This window comes from Drosophila obscura, unplaced genomic scaffold (genome assembly GCF_018151105.1).
Source record: "Drosophila obscura isolate BZ-5 IFL unplaced genomic scaffold, ASM1815110v1 contig_37, whole genome shotgun sequence".
In the NCBI taxonomy this organism is placed as follows: Eukaryota; Metazoa; Arthropoda; class Insecta; order Diptera; family Drosophilidae; genus Drosophila; species Drosophila obscura.
This window is the reverse complement of record NW_024542825.1, coordinates 459529-483400: the sequence shown is the minus strand read 5'-3', so window position 1 is coordinate 483400 and position 23872 is coordinate 459529. Positions and strand designations below refer to the sequence as shown.

General features: G+C 38.1%; 4 protein-coding genes and 1 long non-coding RNA gene across 7 annotated transcripts in view; 4 read left to right on the top strand and 1 right to left on the bottom strand.

Moving 5' to 3' along the window:
• Positions 1–155: 155 nt before the first annotated feature.
• Positions 156–843, bottom strand: LOC111079909 (leucine-rich repeat extensin-like protein 3). The gene has a single exon (XM_022375250.2). It carries the CDS (start codon positions 751–753, stop codon positions 493–495), a length of 261 nt encoding a protein of 86 aa, XP_022230942.1. The 5' UTR covers positions 754–843; the 3' UTR covers positions 156–492.
• Positions 844–9824: 8981 nt separating this feature from the next.
• On the top strand, positions 9825–10472 carry LOC111079943. The gene is made up of 2 exons (XR_002608416.2): positions 9825–10301; positions 10370–10472. It is a non-coding gene; the product is annotated as an uncharacterized LOC111079943 (long non-coding RNA).
• A 677-nt stretch (positions 10473–11149) lies between these two features.
• LOC111079928 (chymotrypsin inhibitor SCI-I-like) lies at positions 11150–11536 on the top strand. The gene is made up of 2 exons (XM_022375270.2): positions 11150–11279; positions 11338–11536. The coding sequence occupies exons 1-2, from the start codon at positions 11210–11212 to the stop codon at positions 11505–11507; spliced, it is 240 nt and encodes a 79-aa protein (XP_022230962.2). The 5' UTR covers positions 11150–11209; the 3' UTR covers positions 11508–11536.
• A 224-nt stretch (positions 11537–11760) lies between these two features.
• Positions 11761–12188, top strand: LOC111079918 (male accessory gland serine protease inhibitor-like). Its single transcript, XM_022375260.2, has 2 exons — positions 11761–11874; positions 11934–12188. Exons 1-2 carry the CDS (start codon positions 11808–11810, stop codon positions 12113–12115), a joined length of 249 nt encoding a protein of 82 aa, XP_022230952.2. The 5' UTR covers positions 11761–11807; the 3' UTR covers positions 12116–12188.
• A 10944-nt stretch (positions 12189–23132) lies between these two features.
• LOC111079865 (hemicentin-1) overlaps positions 23133–23872 on the top strand; it is a 131606-nt gene continuing 130866 nt past the window's right edge. For all 3 annotated transcript variants that reach the window (XM_022375191.2, XM_022375205.2, XM_022375198.2), the window contains exon 1: positions 23133–23340. The gene's annotated coding sequence lies outside the window, so the exon portion shown is untranslated. The remainder of the gene's footprint in view (positions 23341–23872) is intronic.

Here is a 23872-nt window from a genome sequence, read left to right as displayed (position 1 = left end):
AGGGAAATGCTTTGGAAAACTGTGTGGGGAAAATGTAGAAAAAAGGTCTACAAAAAAACTAAACAAATCGAATATTACAAAATTTATTTTGGCAGAAATATTTTGCAAAAAAAAGAACGAAAAATAGAGAAAAAAGGCTGATGTAAGCTGTTTTGATTTCCTTTATTAATTGTTAAGAAATTCCAATGAAATCTGCATTAAAAATTGCGATTATTTGCAACAATAAATGCCGCAAATAAATATTCGTTTCGGTGCCGCAATAAATACAAGAAATAATGCTGATGCCTTACATTATTTTTTTATCTACTAAAAGTGTACAAATAGCCTTGAAAAAACAAACACCTGTTGTGCCATAAATATTTTGCCATTCAAACATTTAATCTTTAGGCAATTTTTTTTAGTCAAATATTTTATATTTTTTTAATACATTTTTGTTTACTGCTAAAAATAAATTCATCTTTGCTGGTTCTGCCGCTCTGCACGCTTTTTTTTTCAGTACTGCGGATTGTGATAGTGACCGTCGCCGCCGGGTGGTCCTGGTGGTGGCGGCGGCTGTTGGTAGTATCCATATGGCGGCGGTGCCTGCTGCACTACCACCACTTGCTGTGGCGGCGGCGGTCTTTGCTGCACCACCACAATGGGTGGTGGCGGTGCACGATGACGACGTGGCCAGGGTGCAGCGATCTGCACTTTGATGGTTGGCCCGCGACGATGGGGTGGTGGTCCGCCGCAATGATCGTGTGGTGGTGGCATTTTCTTTTTCTCTTTCTCTTTCTACGCTTAAATTTTTGGCACGTCTAAATGGTTGGACTTATCGCTGGTTACTGATAAATTGCGTTGGAATTGGCTCTGACTAAATGTTAAAATATCAAAAAGTCCCTTATCGGTTGGAACTCCATCCCCAAAAAAGCTCTGAGCCGTGTGGGATTAGTCATATGAAAGGTGTGTGGTTTAATAATGACATATATCGATAGCTGAACTTTATTATCGATAGATAAGAGCGCCAATTGATTTTGGTTTTGCTGCATCTAAGCTTTGCGCTGCCAAAAGCTTTTTTATGAAAGTTTAAAGGCAGCAAATGAATTGATTTTAGTGAGTCATTTATTAAAACTCAGTTTCAAACAAGAAATCAAGGGTTCTGGCATTAGTCATGCGGGGTAAATCCCTCTAGCAGCATTAAAATTGATAGCAAAATATTGTGTACTATTTTATTTAATTTACACAAAATTATGAAATAAATGCTCTATCAATCGGAGTCTTTAAATTATATTTAATTTCACTGCCTAATTTTCATTGGTTTATTTCTTTGACACTGTGTTACACATTTTAAACTCTTAAAAATACTTCCACAAAATACTTCCAAAAATACATCCAAACTATTTTCTTTAGCCCAAAAAATGTCTCACTAATCACTGTGTAATTTTCACATTTTAATTGTGTTATCCCTTGGCAAGTCAATTTGCCACTTGATTTGCATCAGCACACAACAATTTTGATAAATAAAATGCACAAATATTTGTTGGATTGATAAATCTTTTAATTCAATAGAAATAATCCTTTAAAGACCAAAAAAAAATATTCAAACTTTAAATGACTTAAATTCTTTGCCTAATTCCTCGATAAATCTTTACACATTTTCATTGTTTTTCCCTTGGCTTAATTGAGAATTTTGTAAATATTTGGCAAACATTTGCATTTGCACTTCTTCTATTATGCATCAGAGACGACACGATTTACCCGCAGGGCGATGTGAAGTGCACTGAGGTGGCGTGGAGAGACTTCAGCAAATATTAAATACATGCAAAAAGAAAACACGACGCTGGTCGGTCAATCAAAAAGTGTTTCGCCCTGGAGAGTCGTCGCTACTCAATCATTTAGGCTCAACAACTTCACCAAAAAAAGACTTGAGGGCTTTTTCTATTTTTGTCTTTTGTTAATTGAGTTGTTGGGAGTTTTTTTTTTTTTTTTATTCAGACACGTTTTGCTTGCATTGCATTCAATGGAAAACATTTGCACCACCACTTGAGTGTCACTTTTGATCAAAGCAAAGGGGGAAGGCGAAGGGTGTGGCAGAGTGGCATCAGTGGTGGGGGCGTGGGGGGATGGTTGCCTAAAAAGTTAAACATGCACAAAGTGGCAAACGAGTTGCTGCCGCTGCCAAAGTTTTCAACTGCCGCCAAACGAAACGAAGGAAATGAGTGCGAGAGCAGGGGCGGGCGGCGCGACGGCTTATGCTGCATAACTCTCAACATATTGAATGCGGTTCATGCACTGAGACAACAAAAAAAAAAAAAACTAGTACAAAGAATTAATTAGAGATCGAGCTGATATTAAACATATTGAAAATATAAAACTATCATTGCAAATATTGCCTCAAAATGTATTGTAGATACTGGTAAATTCAGGAGATACTGACTGAGAGATTCTGGTTCTACTTCTTCTGATTCTTCTTCAATGAAAGTTTACCTCTCCTCTGTTCCCTTTTTCTGCCCCTAAATTTCTATGGTACACGCTTATTTCAGCGTTACTTATGACATTTTATCTTGGCTCTCTAAAACTTTTATTGAACAGCCCATAAGAAAGCGCTCAAAAGCCACTGCCAGCGCGTCCGCTCTCTCGTTTGAGCCATGAGGCAGGCTGAGCCGACGATTGAGTATTTTGACTGTATTCTCAAGCATGTTAGCTATGTATATGCCCCTGTCCGTATGCGGGTATTAAATTTATTAAATTTTGTTAGTTAATTTATTAAATGTATTAAATTTATTTAATTTATTTATTAAATTTATTCAATTAATTTATTAAATTTATTCAATTAATTTATTAAATTTATTCAATTAATTTATTAAATTAATGAAATTAATTTATTTATTTATTATTATTTTATTTTATTTATTTATTTATTAAATTAATTCAATTAATCTATTAAATTTATTCAATTAATTTATTAAATTTATTAAATTAATTTATTAAATCATTAAATTTTAGCACAGATTTTTTTGTACCAATAACCGTTTAAAATATGTTTCAAAATTAACTGTGTTTGGGCGGTATTTTGCTGGCTGTTTCTAAGCCTAATTCTGGCCTTTTATTCTTCATGTTTAAGTTCCCTATTTGTTTTTTTCAGTGTCTGTGTTTGGGTTTACCCTTTTTTCTGAGTGGGGGCGTGGCAAAGCCGCTTGACAGCGCGTATCCAATGTAATGATGCCGTTTCTTTGGCTTTTCCATAGAACTCCCTGCCCCACCCCTGAGCCTCTCCCCGCCCCACACTGTGATATATTTTTTTTTTGTACCTTCTTCTTCTTCTTCCACTTCTTATGCATATTTTAGGAAATGAATTGCAAGCGAGTCGGCGGCAAGATAAAACGTCTCCGAGTCGGTCGCGTGGAGGTGCGCTCGAGTCAAGACGGTGGCAGTGGCGGCAGTGGCAGTGGCAGGCATCAACCAGAAGCGAATCGATAACTGTCAAAAAATAAGCCGGCAAGCAACACGCCAGACAACCAGCGTAAATGGGGCTGAGAGTGGGTGGGGGAGGGAGAGAGAGAGAGAGAGCTTCCTTCCATCCACAATTTAAATATTTATGGCGCTGCGCTTTGGTGCACAGAGGGAACAAGGCGCATGGCGCACGGCTAACGGCGCACGGGGCATAGCCAAAAAACCGTAACCGTAAACCCAACCAAGAAAACCAAGAACCAACTCCAAAACCTACTCCTCCACTTTTCCGCTTTCCCCCAGCCATCTTCAGCGGCGGCGGCGTCGGAAAACGCATTTCCTGCTCATGTCATGACATGCAGCGGCGCGCGGCTCCGAGGCGCGTAACGTTTGTGGTGCTGGCATGGGAGGGGGGGAGATGCATTTTCCGAGTAAGAAGAACATCCCCAGGAATGGGTCACCCCATTCCGCAAAAGGAATCATTGCTTTTGTCGACATGTCATTTGGGATGGGATGGGATGGGATGGGGCATGGGCCACACAGATCGAGTGCACTTTGAGGTTTCCCTCTTGCATTTTTTTTGGGCAAAAAGTTTATTGAACTTCAGACATACTCACACACAAACATACATACATACATACATGTACATATGTATTTGCAGCAGTTTGAGCAGCATTTTGTCTAAGTTTTCTGATTGATTGAGTTGTGAAAATTGACTTGGGGAAGCACAAGACGAACACAAGTTGATGGGACAAATTGCGTGTTTTAGGGCGGGGGATTTGGGGGGTATGGGTGATACTATCTAGTTTTTATTAATGAAGTGTGCGTGAGAAAATATCGGCCAAGGCGACAACACATTAATGTTTATGCTAAGCGGTGCTACAAATGCCAGTAAATGGACATGAAAGAATTAAATAAATATAAATAAAATAAAATATAAATAAAATAAAATATAAATTGATAAAATATAAATAATATAAAATATAAATAAAATATAAATAATATAAAATATAAGTATGTATATAAATATATTTATAATATAAATAAATATATACTTAAAATGATTTGAATTTCGAATAGCAAGTAAAAGAAATCAATCAAGGGATTCCATAATTAGAAATTTAGAAATATTTTTAGTGTCGGCTTTTATTAGATCTGTGGCAGGAATAAATAAATAAATAAAAAAATTGGTAATATTTGTCATGTCCAAGCCATGTATATTGTTTTTGCTTTTTAGGCACCAACTTTTGTACTTCGCCCAAAACGTTGTATTTTGTTTTTCGCACCGAAAATTAAGTTCCTTCAGCGCCTCGCTAAAGACTGAGCTGACGAAACGCGTCCGAGCTGCTAAAATACGATTTAGTGCACATCTAAAGCAATGTCTAAAATTATAAAAAATCCTCATCCACATATTTAAGGTTCATTCGATCTAGTAAAATTTATTCGAGGCCCAACTAACCGCAAACTTTTCTTTGATTCAACAGTTTTAACAGCCCCTACAGTTCTACAGCCGCTGATGAAGACCTTCAGCAAAGATTCAGCTCTCTGCTCGTTTCCAAGTTTTAATTGAAAATTTTAGTTTTAGTTTTTAGTGCGGCTGCAGTTCGACAAGCACTGGACTGCACTTGTACTTGAAGCCCCATTTAGGAAATTATTAATTTGCATTTTCCATTTTCATTTTGCCACACAAAAAAATTAAATGAAATTAAATTAAACAAAAACAAAAGTATAGAAAAAACCTTGGGGCGGGGGATGCGCCTTTAATGAGCCGCCTGCGGTTTTTACTTTCCACTTTGCACTCAGGGATTTTCACTCACTTTAGCTTTTCCTGCTTACATGTCGCTTCATGTGTGTGGGCTTGACACGTTCCTCCTTCTGTGACACTTCTGCCAATTTCCGGCTCTCACTTTCTTATGCCGCTTTATAATTGGTTTTCACTTATTGTCACCAGCACACAGACACACACACACACACACACACACACGCCAGAAAGTGCTTACAGATTACATAAATGATTTTGACACACGCACACACACACACGCATTTATTTGACATAGATTTCCATCCACTTATCAACCCACCCAAAGAGAAAATCCAAAGCCGGGTGTGGATCCAAAATGTTTGCCAAATATTTTGCAACATTAAATGACCAAAAAAAAAAAAAACACCCTGAACGTCTCTTGGCATGGGAATGGTTGTGGGGTTTTAGTACTCCACCTTCTCCCTCCCCCTAAGCACCAACCCTCCCTGCCTCTCCACCCTCTTCTAACCAACTGGAAAAAGCAGCAGCATCGTCTCGTCTGTCCACTCGAGTGTGCAATTAGGTGAAAATAAGTGGTTCAAGAAACGCCTCCGAGTATGCCAGCAATCATTTAAATTTCACTTCATTTGTCCTTTTCATGATTTGTCCTTCGACTGCCGGCTCCCTTCGCCTGCCACCCTCCCTCCTCCTCCTATTGCTCCTCCTTCTGCCCACTGATTTATACACTCCCCACCGCCCGCCACACCTTCCCTTCCCTTCCCGTGCTGTTCCTTCTGCTGTAAAATTACATCAGCCAACGAAATTATTTTGATTTATATGCAGGACCAGTGGCCAGTGGCCAGTGGCCGGCAACGGCTGAGGATGGAACGCACCTGCTTATTCATTCAAGTATTTCCCTTGCTTTCTTTTTCTTGGTTTTTTTTGCTGATATTTTGATACCCGATATTTATGGAGCAACTGCCTGGAGGGTATGCTGCTTATGTGGCGTGGCTTGGCAGAGCGATAGAAGTGGCTGATTTTAATGCTTATAACTTTCAAGTACTTTATTCTTTATTGGTTCGAAATAAACCAAACAATCGGAGTGGCATTTTATGCATTTTTCTGTTGGCCTGTTTATGGGATTAACTGCAGTAGCTTCAGGGATAACTTGAGACTATGGTAGACCTACTATATCTGCAATACGACGATGATCTAGCATGTCTAAGCCAACTCAACTTAATTTGCTAGGACAGGCATAAGAATTAACACTCAAAGTTGCTCATTCTACTTTTTAAATCCAGAAAATTCCGTGGCATTCGTAGCAACTTCTTGGCAGATAAAAGGCGCACCGATTAGTTAGTATTCCATCTGATTTTTGTATTATTTAAAGTATTATTTAAGGTATTATTTAAGGTATTATTTATTTATTTAGTATTTAAAGTTAAATAAAATGTTAAATAATAAATAAAGTGAAATATGAAATTTTATGGACATCCGTTGTTGGTGGATTGTAACTATGATTCCTCCTCTACAGTTCTCGAATAAACCATAAACCTCTCATAATTTAAGCTCAGCAATGGGTCACTGGGTCTATTCGTTGCTCTGCTTTTGGGTTCTTTCTGTTTTTTGTTTTCTTTTCTGAATAATTTTCCCCACCATTTATGTTGTTTGTGTTGTTGTTATTCCTGGTAGTAGTAGTACTACTGCCCCATAGATTTGTCTAAAACTAAATGCTTTGATTTTGCCCACTCCCCGCTGCCACAACCCTCCCTCCCCAGCGACGATGTCAACACACAAAAACGAAATTTGAAATGCAAATTTAATTTGAGTCAAGACGGGCGAGCGCAGAACTTCCCTTGAGCAATGGCTGAGAGCAGCCAGTGGGCACTGCAGTGGGGGAAAACCAGTGGCCAAATGTTCAGGGGTGGGGGGGTGTCTTCGCTTTAATTGCCCACATTGGGACCCGAGACCCCCGATTCAAGAAAGGACGAAACGAAGCAGTTCCTGAGATTGAAGGCTCAAGCAAGGCCTGCGCGCCTGCTTTGCCTGTTAATTTTGCGCCAAATCAGCAACAACTTTGATTTCGATTTTATGCCATGTGCATAAAATTTTTGCGCTGACTCGAAAAGTTCGCACAAGTGTTTCAGTGGAGATTCAGCACACACCCCCTGCGCCCCCTGCGCACCATGCTGCTGCCACCATAGCCAGCCAAAGGGCAAAATCATTCTCCGTGGGCTACCGCTCTCTCCCGCTCTCCCTCGCTGTCGAGTGTTTGCCCTGATTGAAATGTTGGCAACTATTGCGCAAAGTACTCACAAGTTTATTGGCAAATTGATGAAGTGTATGTGTGTGTGTGTGTGTGTGTTCGCTGCCTTTGCATGCGAATGAATTTCCTCCACACACACACACACTCGCACTCACAGACAGGCTGTGCAAAACAATTTTCCATTTGCTCCATGCCAAGTCAGAGTTTTGCCTGCCACCCTCCCTCTCTTTCCCTTCCCACCACCCTCAATCATTGCATGCCGCCTGCAATTTGGCGGGCGCTGATATGCAAATTAAGTTGTTGCACTAAACGACGTGCCGGGAAATGGGGAAAACTATGATGGTTGGGGGGGGCATGCATAGGCGGCAAAAGGGCATAAAAGGTGAGCAATGGCTTTTCCCACTGTTTTGGCTCATTTGTATTACAATTCGTCACAGGATTCCGCGACCGGTTCGGTTCCGTGTGTGTGTGTGGTGGGCGGGGGAAAACTTTTGGCTTGTTTATGAACCAGAAATGAAATTTTCGAAAAATGTTTACAATGCGGGAGTGGGGGGGGGGAGTGGAAAAAGTTGAGCTAGGAAAATAAGGGGGGGGGGGGGGCATATTGTGTATGCAATAAATTAATTTAAATATTTTTGGACATTGCTAAGTGCAACAGGCGCTGCTCATGAGCAGTTTCCCCCTGCCCCCAAAACAGCCCTAAATATATTCACAATCTCTGTGTAGCTTAAACCAACTTCCAGTCGCTCCATTCAACTTCAATCAAAGGTCGATTACAGCTGCAAAACACTTGCTCAATCGGCACTCAAATCACACAATCGAAACACCTCAAGCAACCCATCCAAACCAATCCAATCCACCTGCCCAAGATGATTTGTTGCAAGTGTGTGTGTGTGTGTGTGTGTGCTTGTGCTTGACTCGTGGCAAGATTTATGATGAAGGCAGGCGGCAAGCAGCCACACAGCAAGAGTCAGAAGCAGAAGGCAGAGGGCTGGGGCCTGGGCGCGCTGCATTTCCTGCATAAATTTTGCTGGTAATCGCAAACAAGGAAACACCAAAACAGCATCGCGGCATCACGGCATCACGGCATGGCGCTCTGCTCTCACTTCACTTCATTAGCTCAATAATTTGACAATAAATTATGCGCAAGCCGAGAGAGGGAAAAACATAAAAACCAAACCAACACAAATGACAACAACAAATAAACAGAACAACAACAATAAACCGAAAGAGCAACAAAACCCAAATAAGCAACTCCACAAATAAAGTTTTAGATTTGTGGGGGAATGCAACGACCAAAGCATACCCCTTGGGTAGAAAGATCTTAACGTTACTTAACGCTTGTTAGAATATATATATTTACTTACGATCTGGCAGCTGGCAAGCACTCTGCAAATAAAAGAAAAATAAGGGAAAATTTTAGATTTCTAATTTCATAAATTTTTTTGATATTTTATGCACACTTTTTATGTAATAGAAGAGCCAGAGCAGATACCCCATTAAATTGCAAGAAAAATAAACATATAAATAATAGTAAACGAACAGTAAATATACTAGGATATACTCATATCCACTCAAGTATCACTTAAGCATAAAAAAATAAATATTCTAAAATATTTCCCAAAATAGGAACAATGTATATGGGCTGTATCTGCAATATTATATGCTCTGGCATGAGTACAAAATGCAGTTAGAAAACTCATCTTTCACATCTAGTTAAAAAAAAACATTAAAAAAATAAAAACTAATAAAATTGAAACTAAAAAAAAATTGAAACTAAGAACAAATATTAATATTATAAATATGAATATTATATACATTAATATTGTAAATATAATATTGTAAATATTAATATTATAAATATTAATATTGTAAATATTATTTATAATTATAATTATTTATACCATTTTGACCATACATAGATTGGTGTAAGAGCATGTCTGAAATTACCAAACATATATATACAAATAATATTATAAATACTAATATTATAAATACATATTAATATCAGTATATTTTATATTTATATAATTTATTAATATGAATATTCTAAATAATACAAAAAAAAAAATTATTAAAAAAACAATTCAAATGGGAGGCCCAACAAACGGAATTATCCAAGTTGTCTTTTTGTGCGAAAACATTACTCAATTTTCGTGCTCTAAATTTAGTTTTAGTATTAAAAACATCTCGTTAAACAAAAACATTTAAAAAAATTTTAACTATCAACAAATATTAATATTATACATACATATATATTAATATTATAATTATTATTATTATATTATAATTATGTATATTATAAATATTAATATTATAAACATAAAAAAAAACAATTATAAACAAAAAATTAAAATAGGAGGCCTGGCCCGTTTTAAAAACGGAAAAACGGAATTATCCAAGTTGGCCTTTTGTGCGAAAACATTACTCAATTTTCGTGCTCTAAATTTAGTTTTAGTATTAAAAATTTGTGTGTTCGGGTAACATGTCGTTGGAAATGTTGGAAATTTGTGGCTGTATTTGTTTCGAAATTTGTATTTGGTAGATTTCGTAGTTCTGCGGCTGTATTGGCTGCCCAGCACACAGCGGGGCAGTGTGGGGAACACGGAAATCAGAGGAGCAACACTCACCGGCAGTGGCACCGATGTGTTCACAGAGCTGTTGATTTGCCAACAATCGCTGCTTGCGCCAAGAGGATCAGGTTCAGGCATTCCAATGCCAGTGGATTCGACACTCGGCAGGCATAGTGGTCTACAGCACTGCTCCCATATATCCGACACAACGATAATACTAGATTGCGGAGGCGGACAGCGGCATCATGGGGCCAGACATGGAGCCGTTGCACGTGCCACAGCCTAAATACGAGTGAGTATTTAATTGGTTTCCATTGGCTACAAGTACATATTCTAAATAAACGATTTACCATACCATAGGTGGGTGTAAGAGCATGTCTGAAGTCACATAAAATACTATATATACAAATAATTATATATTTTGACAATAAAAGTGCTGCTATAGCTGAGCAAAAAAAATCCATGCAGAATGTGTGTTAAATATTTGTAAATCTCTCTATAAGTAACACTGAATATCAAAAATATTTTCGTGATATTCAGAGGCAGAGCAAAACTCTGAAGTAACTTCAAAAACCTTCCAAACAAAAGCAAACCACAAGAAGTAAAGACTGCTACAGCAAAGATAATATAACAATTATTATATATATTATATTATATTATATTATATATATTATATATAATATATATTCTCTTTGGCTACAGGTTCTAGCCATAAAGATCTAAAAAATGTAATCGTTAATCGCAACAATAATCTGTATAGGTAGACAGATAGCTGTCTGGGTTGGTGTGTGGGTGTTATCCTCTTGTGACGGTGCGTTTGCAACGGATATTGACTTAAATTCCCTAACTAATTCCTAAATTGTACGGAAAATCTTTGTGAAGTTCGTTGAAAATATTATGAAGAATCTGTGAGACCCTTCCCTATCCATAAATAATATTCAGATGTAAGCCCTTGTAGGCAAAAAATTTTGCCTTTAATCAATGATTTAGTAGATACTAAATGTATAAAAAAAAGATCCCCCAAAACAATCACCCAAACTCTACAAGAAACATAAATAGCCCTAAAGCAAAGGGTATAATAAATGATTATTATATAACAGAAATTTTCCAGAACTAAAGCCAGAACATCAGACACTCTCTGCTCCTTGCTTAGTCGTTCCATAACAACTGAAAGATACAGAACACCAACACGCATCGAGAATGAAGCTACTAATTGCAATCGTTGGCATTTTCTTTGCCCTTTCTGGAGCTGCACTGGGCTCAAAACATCGTGAGTATTTAACGAAAGTATGGAAACATTTCATCCCAATAAAATTGCGTTCTTGCAGCGATTTGTGATGAAGCACCGGCCGCAAACGGTGCTTGCGTTGCCTATGAGCCACGCTTTTCATATTATCCCGAGACGAAACAGTGCAAAAGGTTCATATTCAATGGATGTCCAATAAACGCAAATAATTTCATAACCAAAAAACAATGCGAGGACAAATGCAAGGAGTAATAAAATAAAAATACAAATAAAAGAATATATTCAATTGAAAATTTAAACTTTTTTACTGAAACTGAAATTCGTGGAAAGCTTCCAGCACAGGCCACAGTGTCTTTAGGTCATGGTTCCACACTGGTCGGTTTGAAGTATATCCGTGCTCGGTTCCGATATTAAGTTTGAATCAATTTAATTCGCTTAATGATTCCCGTTTCGGTTCGTTACTTGCTTGACCAGTATATATATGAACAAAATAATTTTAGTAGTAGCTTCACATCAGCTGGAAGATCAACAGAGCAACAATCCAAAACGAGAATGAATTTTATTTCTATTGCTGGCATTATCTTGACCCTGTTTGGCGTTGCTCTTGGCCTAAAGGATCGTGAGTTAAATGAAATTGATTGATATATCACAAATAACATATCTTAATGTCTCGTTTAGCGGTCTGTGGTCAAAAGCCTGCCGCAGACGGACATGGTAAGTTGGTGTGCCTAGCCTACATGCCCACCTATACCTATTATCCCGACTCGAACACTTGCAAAGTGTTCATATATGGTGGGTGTGGTGGCAACGAAAATCATTTCCCATCCCAAATAGCATGCGAGTCCAAATGCAAGAAATAATCTATTCATCAATTTTCTGTATAAATAATAATTTAGACGAATAAATCGAATGGAATAAATCGATTTTTTAATTCGATATGAATATCAAAATTATTATGGCTTATGTGGGAGGGGTATGGTAAGCAGCAGAAACGATGCTCTCAAGAAATCAAGACGAAAATACGAAACAACGATTTATATTAATCAAATATCTTATGCACATATACATATATAATATATTATATATATAATTATAATCCAAACCATACAATTTAAACATTAAATCTAAATACATTCCAAGCAACCTGCCGGGACTTTTATTATTTCAATCGGAATACACTACACTAAACCCGATCCCACATATGCTATGTATATGCTATGTACTTCTTATATACTCATTATCTCGAAGACATACTCCACCAATCCACAATGGTAATGAAGTTAATTTTTCGACGTGCAATAATAATGCAAAAAATATATAAATAAATAATAAATAATAATAGTAAATAATAAAATAAATAAATAAATATATAAATAAATAATAATAATAAATAAATAATAAATATATAAATATAAATAATATAAATATATAAATAAATAATAATAATAAATAAACAACAAAATAAATATATATAAATATAAGTAAATATGTTAACAAAATTTCTCGTTTTAGCATTCATTTTCCAGCGCTAATGGATTTACTCTGTGTACCACACAATTCTCACTTCACATACTACATAATATGTCTATTTTCCATATAAAATCAAATACGTAGCTCCACATCGTCTGAAAGAAGAAGAACAGTCCACTTAAACGACAATGAAAATTTAGTTTATTTTCCTCGTAACGGAAATGCTGTGCTCTGCTGTTGAAAATACGAAAATATCCTTGAATACAAAAATGCACACAGAATGCACAGAGAATTCCTTGTGGCTTGGAGAGAGTTTTAACGCCTCAAGGGGCAACTATGGAATGGAAATGCAAATGCAAATGCAAATGGGCTGTGTGTGTGTGTGTGGGTGTCATCAGCTGAGCTGCACATGGAGAGCGTATGTCCGTAATTGTAGCTGCAATTCGAACCAAACACACACACGCACACAAACAAAATACACACACACACAAAATACACACACAAATCACAAATCGAAATCGGCAAATTCGCCATCTAACTCCAATCGAAAATCACAAATCGCCAATTGCCGAAATCGAAATGCATAACGAAATTATCAGGGCACCAATTGGGCAGGGGGGCAGTGGGTAGGGCAGCGCGGGGGGGGAGGGAAGGCAGTTTCCAGTGCGGATGCGACCTTGTCAAATTATATGCTGAGCGGGGGGGGGCTTAGCGGCCGAAAAGCGGAAATGCGCATTATGAGCTTTTGGTCATCGCTTCCAGGATCGTCGTTCGCCCGACCACCCCGCCCACCCCTTCTGTCAGTCTGCCTGCTGCTTGCCACGCTGCCCCAAAATTTTGATGTTTCATTTATCAGTGTGCGTGTGCGTGTGCGTGTGTGACAACGGATATGTATCATGGGGAATGTGTACGACATATATCCATCGATATATCCGTGTACGACACAGCCCAGAAGCAGCGCACAGCGCGGGCCCAACCGACTCGACTCTGTGGGTGATTGGGTCGTCGGGTCATCCATGCGTTTGCGTATGGCTGCAATTTTAATTAAAATTTATTGATTTACAGTTGAATAAATGCACATTGCAATTGCATCAATGTCCACGCACTTCCCATAACCCCCCCACCCTACCACCCAGCTGGTTTGCCCCACAAAATGTCTGTAGGTGAAAGAGGCATAGAGGAAGGGAGAGAGACAGAGTGAGAGAGGGAGGGGGGGTAAAAGAAAACTATAGCAACTATATTCTGATTCCTTGCCAAATGGAACACTGGACAATGGAAATGCACCAGGCAGCGGGCGGCTTCTCTGGGGGTTCTCTGGGATTACTGAAGAGGTTTGTGAATGCTGCAAGATTTAGTTGAGGTTTTGGTAGGGTTTTAGTGTTAAGAAATATACAGAGTTTATGGCTTTATGCTATGCAAATTAACTACAAAAAAAACCAAAGTTAAATATAAGCTACAACAATAAATAAATAAAATTAAATAAATAAGTCAAATAAGTTAGGGTTCTAGTACAATAAAAGTTTGTCCATGATATATAGTATGTATAGCATATATATATATATGGTATATATATTATATGATAAATAGAACACTATTCCTATATTTCCATTCCTTTTGAGAACCAATACAATTATCTGAACAATAAATTAAACCATTATTCAGCTTTATTTATGTATATTTAAGAAGATCTATCATTACATGGAATTCTCAGCATTCTTCTGCGCAATCGTAAGGAAATTCTGTGAATATTTCGCCTAAAATTCTTGCAGGAATATTTGGGTAAAGGCAGCCCCGGAAAACATATTGTCAAGGCATTTTTAAGCGTACATATCTCCTGGAAGAAAAATCCCTTAACTGTCATATTTTTTGTTATAAATAGATATATAATCACCAACCCACGAGTATCTTTCTAGTGGCTCGTGTGGTAGCCAGATGTTCCCCTATCTAACACCTATGCAGATCTTAAATATCTCTTCTAATCTCTCTCTCTCTCCACAAAAATGTATTCGCAGACGTTAGTGTATTTGGCACTTCGTCTAATGCCTTAAGTTTTGATGATCCATTTGCTTTGCTCTTTATTTCTGGTTTTAATAATACATTTTCCACTTTTAATTAAAGTTTTAGTTGTTGAACAATTTTTCGAGCAAAAGTTTTTGCCCAAAACAAAATGCAAAAAAAAAAAAACACACACAAAAAAAAAGAGGAGAATAGTTGGCTTCTGCTGTTGGCTGGGGCTTTCCTCTGCTGAGTCTGCCAACTGGATTGGGGGGGGGGGGTCTGAGGTCTGACTACGGTTCGGGGCTTCTCTAGATCTCTGGTTTGTCTCTCTGTCTGTCTGTCTGTATGCTGTGGCGCCACTCGGTGTCCTCTTCATCTTCTCGTGTCTCGTGTCTCGGTGTTTGTCGCTTTGTGTGCTTGTGCAATGTCATTAACAGGTGAAAGTTTTTGTGTGCCATGGCACACATCATTTTGCCAGTGGAGAGGCAAAGCCACAACAACATGCATGCAATGTGGAAAACTGTGCAGAAGAACGCACGCACACGCACACGCACACACACAATTACAATTGCGGTTCATTTGACAGTTTTCATTTAGTTTGGAAACTCCTTTCCCCATGCAAGGATCCTCTGGATCCATCCCCCTTTGCCTATGCTCTGACGGATACTTATGGACACGGATACCACCACTCAAAAAAAAAAAAAAAAAAACAGACAGCAAAAGGCTGTTGCATAATTAACAACGAGGCCAAACAAAATGTGTTAAGCAGTGCATCAGAGCCCCTCCCAAAATAAAGAGAAGCAGGGGCAAAAAACTTGCGGCTGGAAATCAGCTCCAAAAGCAACAAAAGCCAAACAAAAGGTTCGTTAACGAATTTTCTTCTTATTTTCACACACACAAAATGCAACAGGAGAGGGAGAGAGGAGAAGAGTCAGCAGGAGAGAGAGAAGACGAGGCAGCAGGAGAGAGAGGAGCAGAGGCAGCAGTGGCAGTGTTAACCAGAAGCTTATGAGTATATGAAGAACAAATATTTGCACGTGTTTCAATTGATAAAAAAAAATAATAATAATAAATAAATAAATAAAAATTAAAAAAAATATTGCAAACTGTAGTAAAGATCAGGTAGGTTGAGTAGGTTTTATTTATAGAGAAGTTTCGATGGTAAATTTTATTTTATTTACTTACTAACTTGTAGCATAGAATTAATCCTACTTTAAAAGGAATTTTAATAGCCAGTGCCAGAAGGTTTTCAGACTGCGATTTTCGTTTTTCTATATCCATTTTTGGCATAGTATATTTATATATATATATTTTTGTATATATATTATTTACAATACAATTTGGCATGGTATTCCTCATCCTTCCCCCATCCTGCATATATTTCTGCTGGCACAGCATCTGCCACTGATTTTAACGCGCTCGCTTTTAGCCCTGTGGGAGAAATTTCGCGTCTTAATTACAATAAAATATTTAAAACTTAAGTCCTTTCCCTGTCTCCTCTCGCTCTCTCCCAAAGCTACACTCCATAGTACCATATGCAGTGGCTTTTTATGATCTTGTCGTAGAGTTCGTTCTTGCCTTTGTGGCACATATTCTTGGGTAATTTGATAGTTATGACGGCACCCTTGAGGCCGCTCCAGCCATCAATACCAGAGGTAGCTGGGGGGTGGGGTGTGGTACACCAACAAAAACGAGGCCTCTGGAATTTTGAGGCGACTTCACTCTCTCAAGCAATTCGCATGAATATTTAGTTGCGTAATGTGCGGGGCCACGCCCCCCAAACAGTTTAATTTGTGAAACAGGGCGAAAACACACACAACAGAGAAACAACAAAAACAAAAACAACAACAACAAAATAGAAACAAAAGAAAATGCTAATTTTATTGACATCCAAAACTCAAGAAGGCGACGCGGAAATTAAAGTCGCGCTTTCGGGTTGGGCGGGCGGTTGGGCGGGTGGACTACCACGCCTAGTCATTAACACATTTGTGGAGAAGTTTCTCCTCCTACTCCTATGCCTCCTCCTGCCACTTGTTCGTGCCCCCTGCCACCCACACGCCCCTTGCTAATTAACACGTTTTGAATTGTGAATTTTGAAATGTGTTAAAGGCGTAACAAATAAATGGCAGAGGGAAGGAGGGTTGCAGGAGCAGGAGCAGGCTTTGGGGCTGATGGAAGGCTGACAGTAGGGCTGACAGCAGGGCTGCCTGGGTAAAGGGGCTGGTGTGGGTGGGGGTGTAGCACTGGTTAGGAATAACAAAATAATATGCAAAAAGGATTTGGTGTTAAGAATAACAAATTGAGGTGCTATTTGAAAGGTAGAGAAAACGAAAAACAAAAATGCTCTAAGCAATAAAGAGAAATTTTGGGAATATGTAAGAAAAATAATGGAGGCCGTAAAAGAATCAATGAACGATAATATAAGTATTTAAGTTCTGATTAGATATAGCCTTGAGGTAATTCCCAAATAAAAATCTACATTTATTATTTATTTCTGTTCCTTTTATTATTTTTATTTTATTATATTTATATTTATTTTTATTCTATTTATTTATTATTTATTTATTATTTATTTATTATTTATTTATTATATAATTTCAGTTGGCACTTCTTTCTGCAGCTTCATTGGTAGAGCATCCCGGATCCCGCAGTGTCTCATGCTGTCTGCTGCTGTTCCCATCTAAGTGAGGCTCCCTTCCCTCTAGGTTCCCAAAGTTGTTTCTTGTTTCGACCCCAAAGCCCAATCAACCAACTGTTGGTTGGGGCGCAACCTTGAAGGTGTCAAAATAACATATTTTGTGCTTCTGAGTAGCCTAGCCGCTGGTGTACGAGGCGTGGCACTTGTTAGGCACAAAATGAAATTAAAACGCGCATAAATTATATGGCCAACACACAAAAAACAACAAAACGTTGACGAGGATGATGGCGATAATGATAATGATTTTTGGGGAGTAGAACGAACGGTGGCAGTTTCGAGACCTTGTTGAATATATTAAGACATTTTCCAAATTTCGTTTGGTCTGCTTTCGGTTTTCCCTTCATTTGTGTCTATATAGATGTCTCTATTTCTCTTCCTCTCCCTCTCTCTTGTTTCTCTGAGACGCTTTCATTTGTATATCTCTTTGCTATAATTCTGTGGAGTTGCCCTAAACTTTTCTTCATTATAAGTACCTAGAAAACGAAGGGTACCGAAGGCATTTCGTATTTGGTGGAAATGTATGTGACAGGGGGTAAAGAAAAAAAGTATTTGCGATCAAAGATCATCAATCTGTTGTTGTAATTTTATGTATGAAAACCTGCAAACCAAATTTGATTTATTTTAAATCGAAAAACTTGAATATTTTTTAATGACATGGAACTTTTCCACGATTTGTCTCGAATATATTTCATTAAATCTTAACTGGTAACTGGCAAAAAAATGCCACCTGTAATGTTTTTCTAATAAAATGAGCAACTCGATCTCACAGACCACTAAATAATAATAATATAATAATATTATATATATTAATAATAATATAATAATAATAATAATAATAATAATATATATTAAATTTAGTAGTCTGTGATTAATATTATATATATTAATATTAATTAGTATATTAATATAATTCTATACAATTAATTATATTAATATATGTATATAAAATTTTATTAATATAAATATATCTATATTGAACACTTTAGGTGTAAGAAGATTATTTTTGCATACTCCCCAAAATAGCTGAGGTATCTTTATAGTCGAAATTATAGCTTAAAGCTTTCTTTCTTCCTTTTGTATAGCATACTTTTTGGGGCCGTGACACTGCTGCATAATTGCTCAATAGTGCGCGCCTCCCCACGCAGAGGCCTCGCTGAAGAAGTTGGAGATGGCATTTTGTTTAAGCAATTAAGTGCGAATTGGTGTGGGTGCGGGTAAAAGTGGGCATGCCCCGGCGCTGATTTATGTGGCAGCCCAAAACATTCACCCACTCACAGTCATTTCCTCTCCTCTCCTTCTATCTGTCTGTCTCTCTCTCACCCTCAGTGTGTGTGTGCGTGTGCTCATGTCATTTCACATTTGATTAACTGAAGTTGCAGTTGCTGTTGCAACTAGCAATTGTTGCACAGCTCTACAGCTGCAGCTAAAAGTATTTCGCTACAATTTTAATGTTATCCCCCCCAACTCAGAGAATCCCCTCGAATCCTGCAGCTTAATTTGCCTGTGTGTGTATGTGTCTGCCACGCGTTGCATGCATCTTACGTGCATCACATACCAAGCAGCTGCTGTCAGCGTGCTCCACACACACCGCCCACCCCACTCTCATGTGTCTGTAAATTAATTAAAAATGTTTAAACTGCCGCCGGTTACGGCAGCTGCTTTTTCTGGCAACCAAAAAAACGGAAAATATAAAATAAAAAAAAAATACAAAAATAGGGAAAACCGACACCAGAAAAGAACAACAAAAGCATGAGGCGGCGGCTAACTTTGGCACAATGGTCTGGAGGAAAATGCATAAAATGGTGGCTCAAACACAAAAGGGCTTATCAAGTTTTGGATATGTAAAACCATTGAAGAAGCATTATGTACGCGCGCTAAAAATAGAGTTAATACTTTCAAAAGCATGTTGAATATTCGCAAAAATTTCACTAGCAAGCAGCAGCACGAAAACATTTTAGAGGCCACTCCATAAAATTTGTAGACATAAATATAGTTTTTATGAGAGCTTTTGTCCATCCCCACTCTACACACTCTACGCTCTCTACTCTACGCTCTACGCAAATGTCTCTAAAAGTGTTGACATATTTTTATAGATATTTTTTTTAGTACAGCTCACCCTTCTATGGCAAGTTCAAAGTGTTGTCGTATTGCTGCTGGCTTTTTATTTAAATCGAAAAAAGTTTCGCCCTGTCACACACCCACCATTTGCCCCTCGACACCACCACCACCTCCACCTCAGGTAGCTAGTGAAAGTATTGAAGGGGGGAGAAAGAAAAGTGTGGTGTTGGTGGGTGGGGCATCCAAAGTTTGAGACAAGTCATGAGGGTACCTCTGGGTACTCTCCCCACCACACTGAGAAGTTGCTTCATGGTTTTGGCATTGGCATGCAAATAAAATATTGTCTGCGGAGCAACTGTCAACTACAGTGGGCACTGCCTAAGGTGTTTGAAAGTTTTATAGAAAATTCAAGGCACATTTAAAGCAAGAAATCAAAAGAAAATATTCCTTCTTAAGCGTTCTAAATTCCAAAATAAAAAAAATATTTCTTAAATTTTTAATTTAAAAATATATATTTCCTAAATGTTTAATTTAAAAATAATTTCTGTAATTTCTAATTTTAAAATATATGTATATATTTTTAACATTTTTAATTTAAAAATATATATATTTTGAAAATTTTTAATTTAAAAATATATATTTTTTTAATTTTTAATTTAAAAAAATATTTTTTTTTTATTCATAAAATTCTGTAAATATAAATCACGTGATAAAATGATATTCGCTCTTTGGTATAAAATACTAAAAATTAATCGACTCTTCGTTAGTTTTATGTTTATAGAGGCATCTTACATCACTAACGAAAAACGATGACGGATTAGTCAATCAGCCATCAAAGTGACATTATAATTTGGATGACCACAAGTCGATTGATAATCGACAGGAAAATGGACAGCAAACAGCATTTACTCGTAAATCTTGAAATTCTGTAGACATTTTGCAGCTATTTTCTCTCGCTAACAAACAGTAACGTGTTGACGCTGTAGAGTCAGCACGAGTCACACAAACATCAATGCTCCCAGAGAGAGAAATTATAAAATAAGAATCTAAGAAATCAGATTATCAGATTTACCCTCATCGAATGCCCACTGTGGGCACACACCCAAACACACACCCCCCCCCAAATACAGCCATGCTGAATGCTTTTATGACAACTCAATTTCGAAATACACTTTAGTTGGCCTCAGCCTCAGCCATGACTACAGCCAGGAGTCAGAGTCAGAGTCAGAGTTCTCCTCTCCCCTTTCACTGTCTCTCTCTCACTCTCTTGGATCTACAAGCAAAGTTGTGTCGGTGGGGCAACGGCAACGGCAACACACAAAACGCATAAATTTATGTCAAACATTTTGTGAGGCGTTCTGCAGCACCCAAATACCTCGTCCCTCGTTCTGTGAGCGACACAAACAAATTTATTTGGACTTTTTAACAACTTTTGTGTACGACTGACTATCTCTCTCGCTCCCTCTCCGTCTGTGAGCGAGCGCTGAGGTGTTGGGACAACCTTTCTTTGTGTGCCCCTTGCCCTGCCCCTGCCACAAAACCAGTTTGCAAATATTTTTTATGCGCCACATGACACAGAATGTTGTGGGGGGTGTGAGGGCTTGGTTCGTCAAGCTGCCAGGCAAGCCATAAACTACTCAGAAAAAATGCAAAGCGGGTGGGGGAGGGTAGTGTGTGGTTGCCACTTTTCCTGATTGCACGACACTATTTCTCTTGCGCCTAAATAGATAGTGGCATGTGCCCCAATGTGCCCCCAAAAACAGGAGTCTGTGCACCAAACATTCTGTCTGCAGTTGTCAGGCCCAACTGTTGATTCCTGACCAGCCACAAAAAAAAAAAAAGCCAAAATGCACTTGCAGGCAGACATCAATTGCATTCAGCCAACATGTTGCAAGAGGAGCGCGCGATAGACAGAGAGAGCGCGCCAGAGAGCGGTACGAAATGGAATTGGAACAGTCTGTGCTTCTCTCTCTCAGAGAGTTGGCCAGGATTGGAGCAAAAATGTTGGCCAAGAACGACAAGCGATTCGCGTACTTCCGTCGGGCCTTCTGTCGTGCATGTTTATGGCCATAAACAACAGTAGTCGTTCCGGCAGGAAAGCAATTCGTCTGCTGACTGACCCATAAAAAAAACACAATATATTATTAGCGTACATAAAGAATTGTTTAGGAATTAAATTAAATCAATTAATAGAAAAATGTAGCAATTATCAATTATTATGAAAATCATAGAAAACATATTTATTGGGTATCCAAAACAAGGCCTAATACAGCAAATAGAAAGCATCCAATGACAGGAAAATAATTATGTTTAAAAGAATTTATTTTATTTAATAATTCTTAGGCTTTGTTTTACTCATACAATTCATTAATTCATAAATCAATTAGCAAAATTGTAACAATATTTTTATTATCAGACTCCTAGAAAACATATTCGTTAAGTACCTATCTAAGAGCAGGCCAGGAAAATATTTATATTTTAAAGAATTTTATTTTTATTTAATTTTTTAATTGAATTTCATTAATTTAAATTATAAAATTATATGGATAATGTATTGGGTTTTGTTTTACTCATAAAATTGATTAATTTTTCATTTAATTCGAATGCCATTGCGAGTGAAACTATTCTACGTTTTTGTAAATTGAGCAAAAAGTGCACTCAGCACTGTTGTCCCATTTCTTAGGGGTAAACGATACCTTTTCTCCCAAAATAGATCGTCACTAGCTCTTAAAATATGAGCAGATTTGGTTGCATAAAAGATTTACATGCAATTCGTTGAATATATTTATTTTCCTAATTACTTAAGTACACCATAATATTGGATGTAGATCATCTGTCCCTCTCTCTCTCTCTCTCTATCTCTTTTTTAATGTTTAGTTTTTGTTATTTGTTTATTGTATATTTTTTAAGTTAGAAATAGGTTAGTTTAGCCAGATAAGGTTAATCCGTTGGCGAATAAATAAATAAATTAAATTAAATTCAGATTAGTTTGCCCCAAAAAACATTAATTTCCTGATCATTGTTTGTACATTTTGTTGACTTATTTGTTGAATTTAAAAAGCCTTATTTTAATTGCAGACTTCGATATTGTTATTAACCATAAAACATATCTAAGACACAACTAATTACAATACAAAAATTCGACCAAGAAAATCTCTTGATTTTCTACATATTTTAAACTGCTTTTAGGCAGTCAATTTATATACCAAAATTAAACGAAAAATATTATCATTAATCATTACAAAAATCTGCTCTAAGACCTCTATGCCCCAGTCCTACGACAACTTGTTAAATCTTTTTCCTAGCCACGCTCTGGAAACCCTAACCTACCACAAAAGTTCAACAACTTGCCACATGGGGCGCTCGTTCTCTCTCTCACTCGCTTTCGCTCCCTTGGCAACATGTTGCCAGTGCCCCCACTCTCTGCGCAGTCGCCACAAAATAAAAACCCGAAGGCTTTGCTGCTGCTGCTGCTGCCTACGGCTCTCGGACGAGGACGAGAACGAGAACGAACTTCCCGCATTCGGTTTGGCCCATTCGCACACGAAATTTGCCGAACAAAACCTCAACGCTCGTTAGGGGGATCCCTGGCTTCGTGTGGCTTCGTTTTTAGGCTAGAACAAAACTGAAATTGCATTTAGTTGGTAAGAAGCATTCAGCGGCAACGGGCGCCAAAAGCGGCACAAGAAAACCGAACGAAACGGCAGGCCGGAAAAGCCCAGTGAAAAACATCGTACATTTTAGCGTGTGGAAAAGCAAGCGAGCGGCGCCAGTGTGAAAAATCGAGACGTGTGCGCGCGTGTGTGTGTGTTGCAGGCAGGCAGTGGAAATTGCGGACAGGAAACCGCGTTTCGTTTACATGTGCGTTTGTAATTATGCAAATTGCTGGGAGGCACACGGACCACCACAGCCAGAGTCAGAGCCAGAGCCATAGCCATAGCCATAGCCAGAGCCATAGCCATAGCCAGACCATTGCTAGGCCTCTTTCGACAAATGGCACTCAAGTGCAACTGTTGCAGGGTGCCTCGCTCCTCTCCCCGTTCGTTCGTTTGCTAGCATATCTGTGACCTTGCCCCCGTACCGTACATACCCATTCCCATCCGCCTCTTTCTAACAACCAAAACACTGCTGCCACTCCAGGCCATGGGCGCTATGCCGCATGCATATTCATGCCGCCAAACTGGGGCAAGCTCAGTGCAGTGCAACAAACACACACACAGAGAGTGACAAACAATTTCTGCTCAATTTAAAGCATTCCCCAGCCCCAAAATACAAATAAAAATCCCCAATACCCAATCCCAATCCCAATCCAAAAGCAAAACCAAATGCTGTGTGCTCCACTTTTTACCTTCATGGAGTCCATGCCCCACTGCTGCTCCATGGCGCTGTGCCA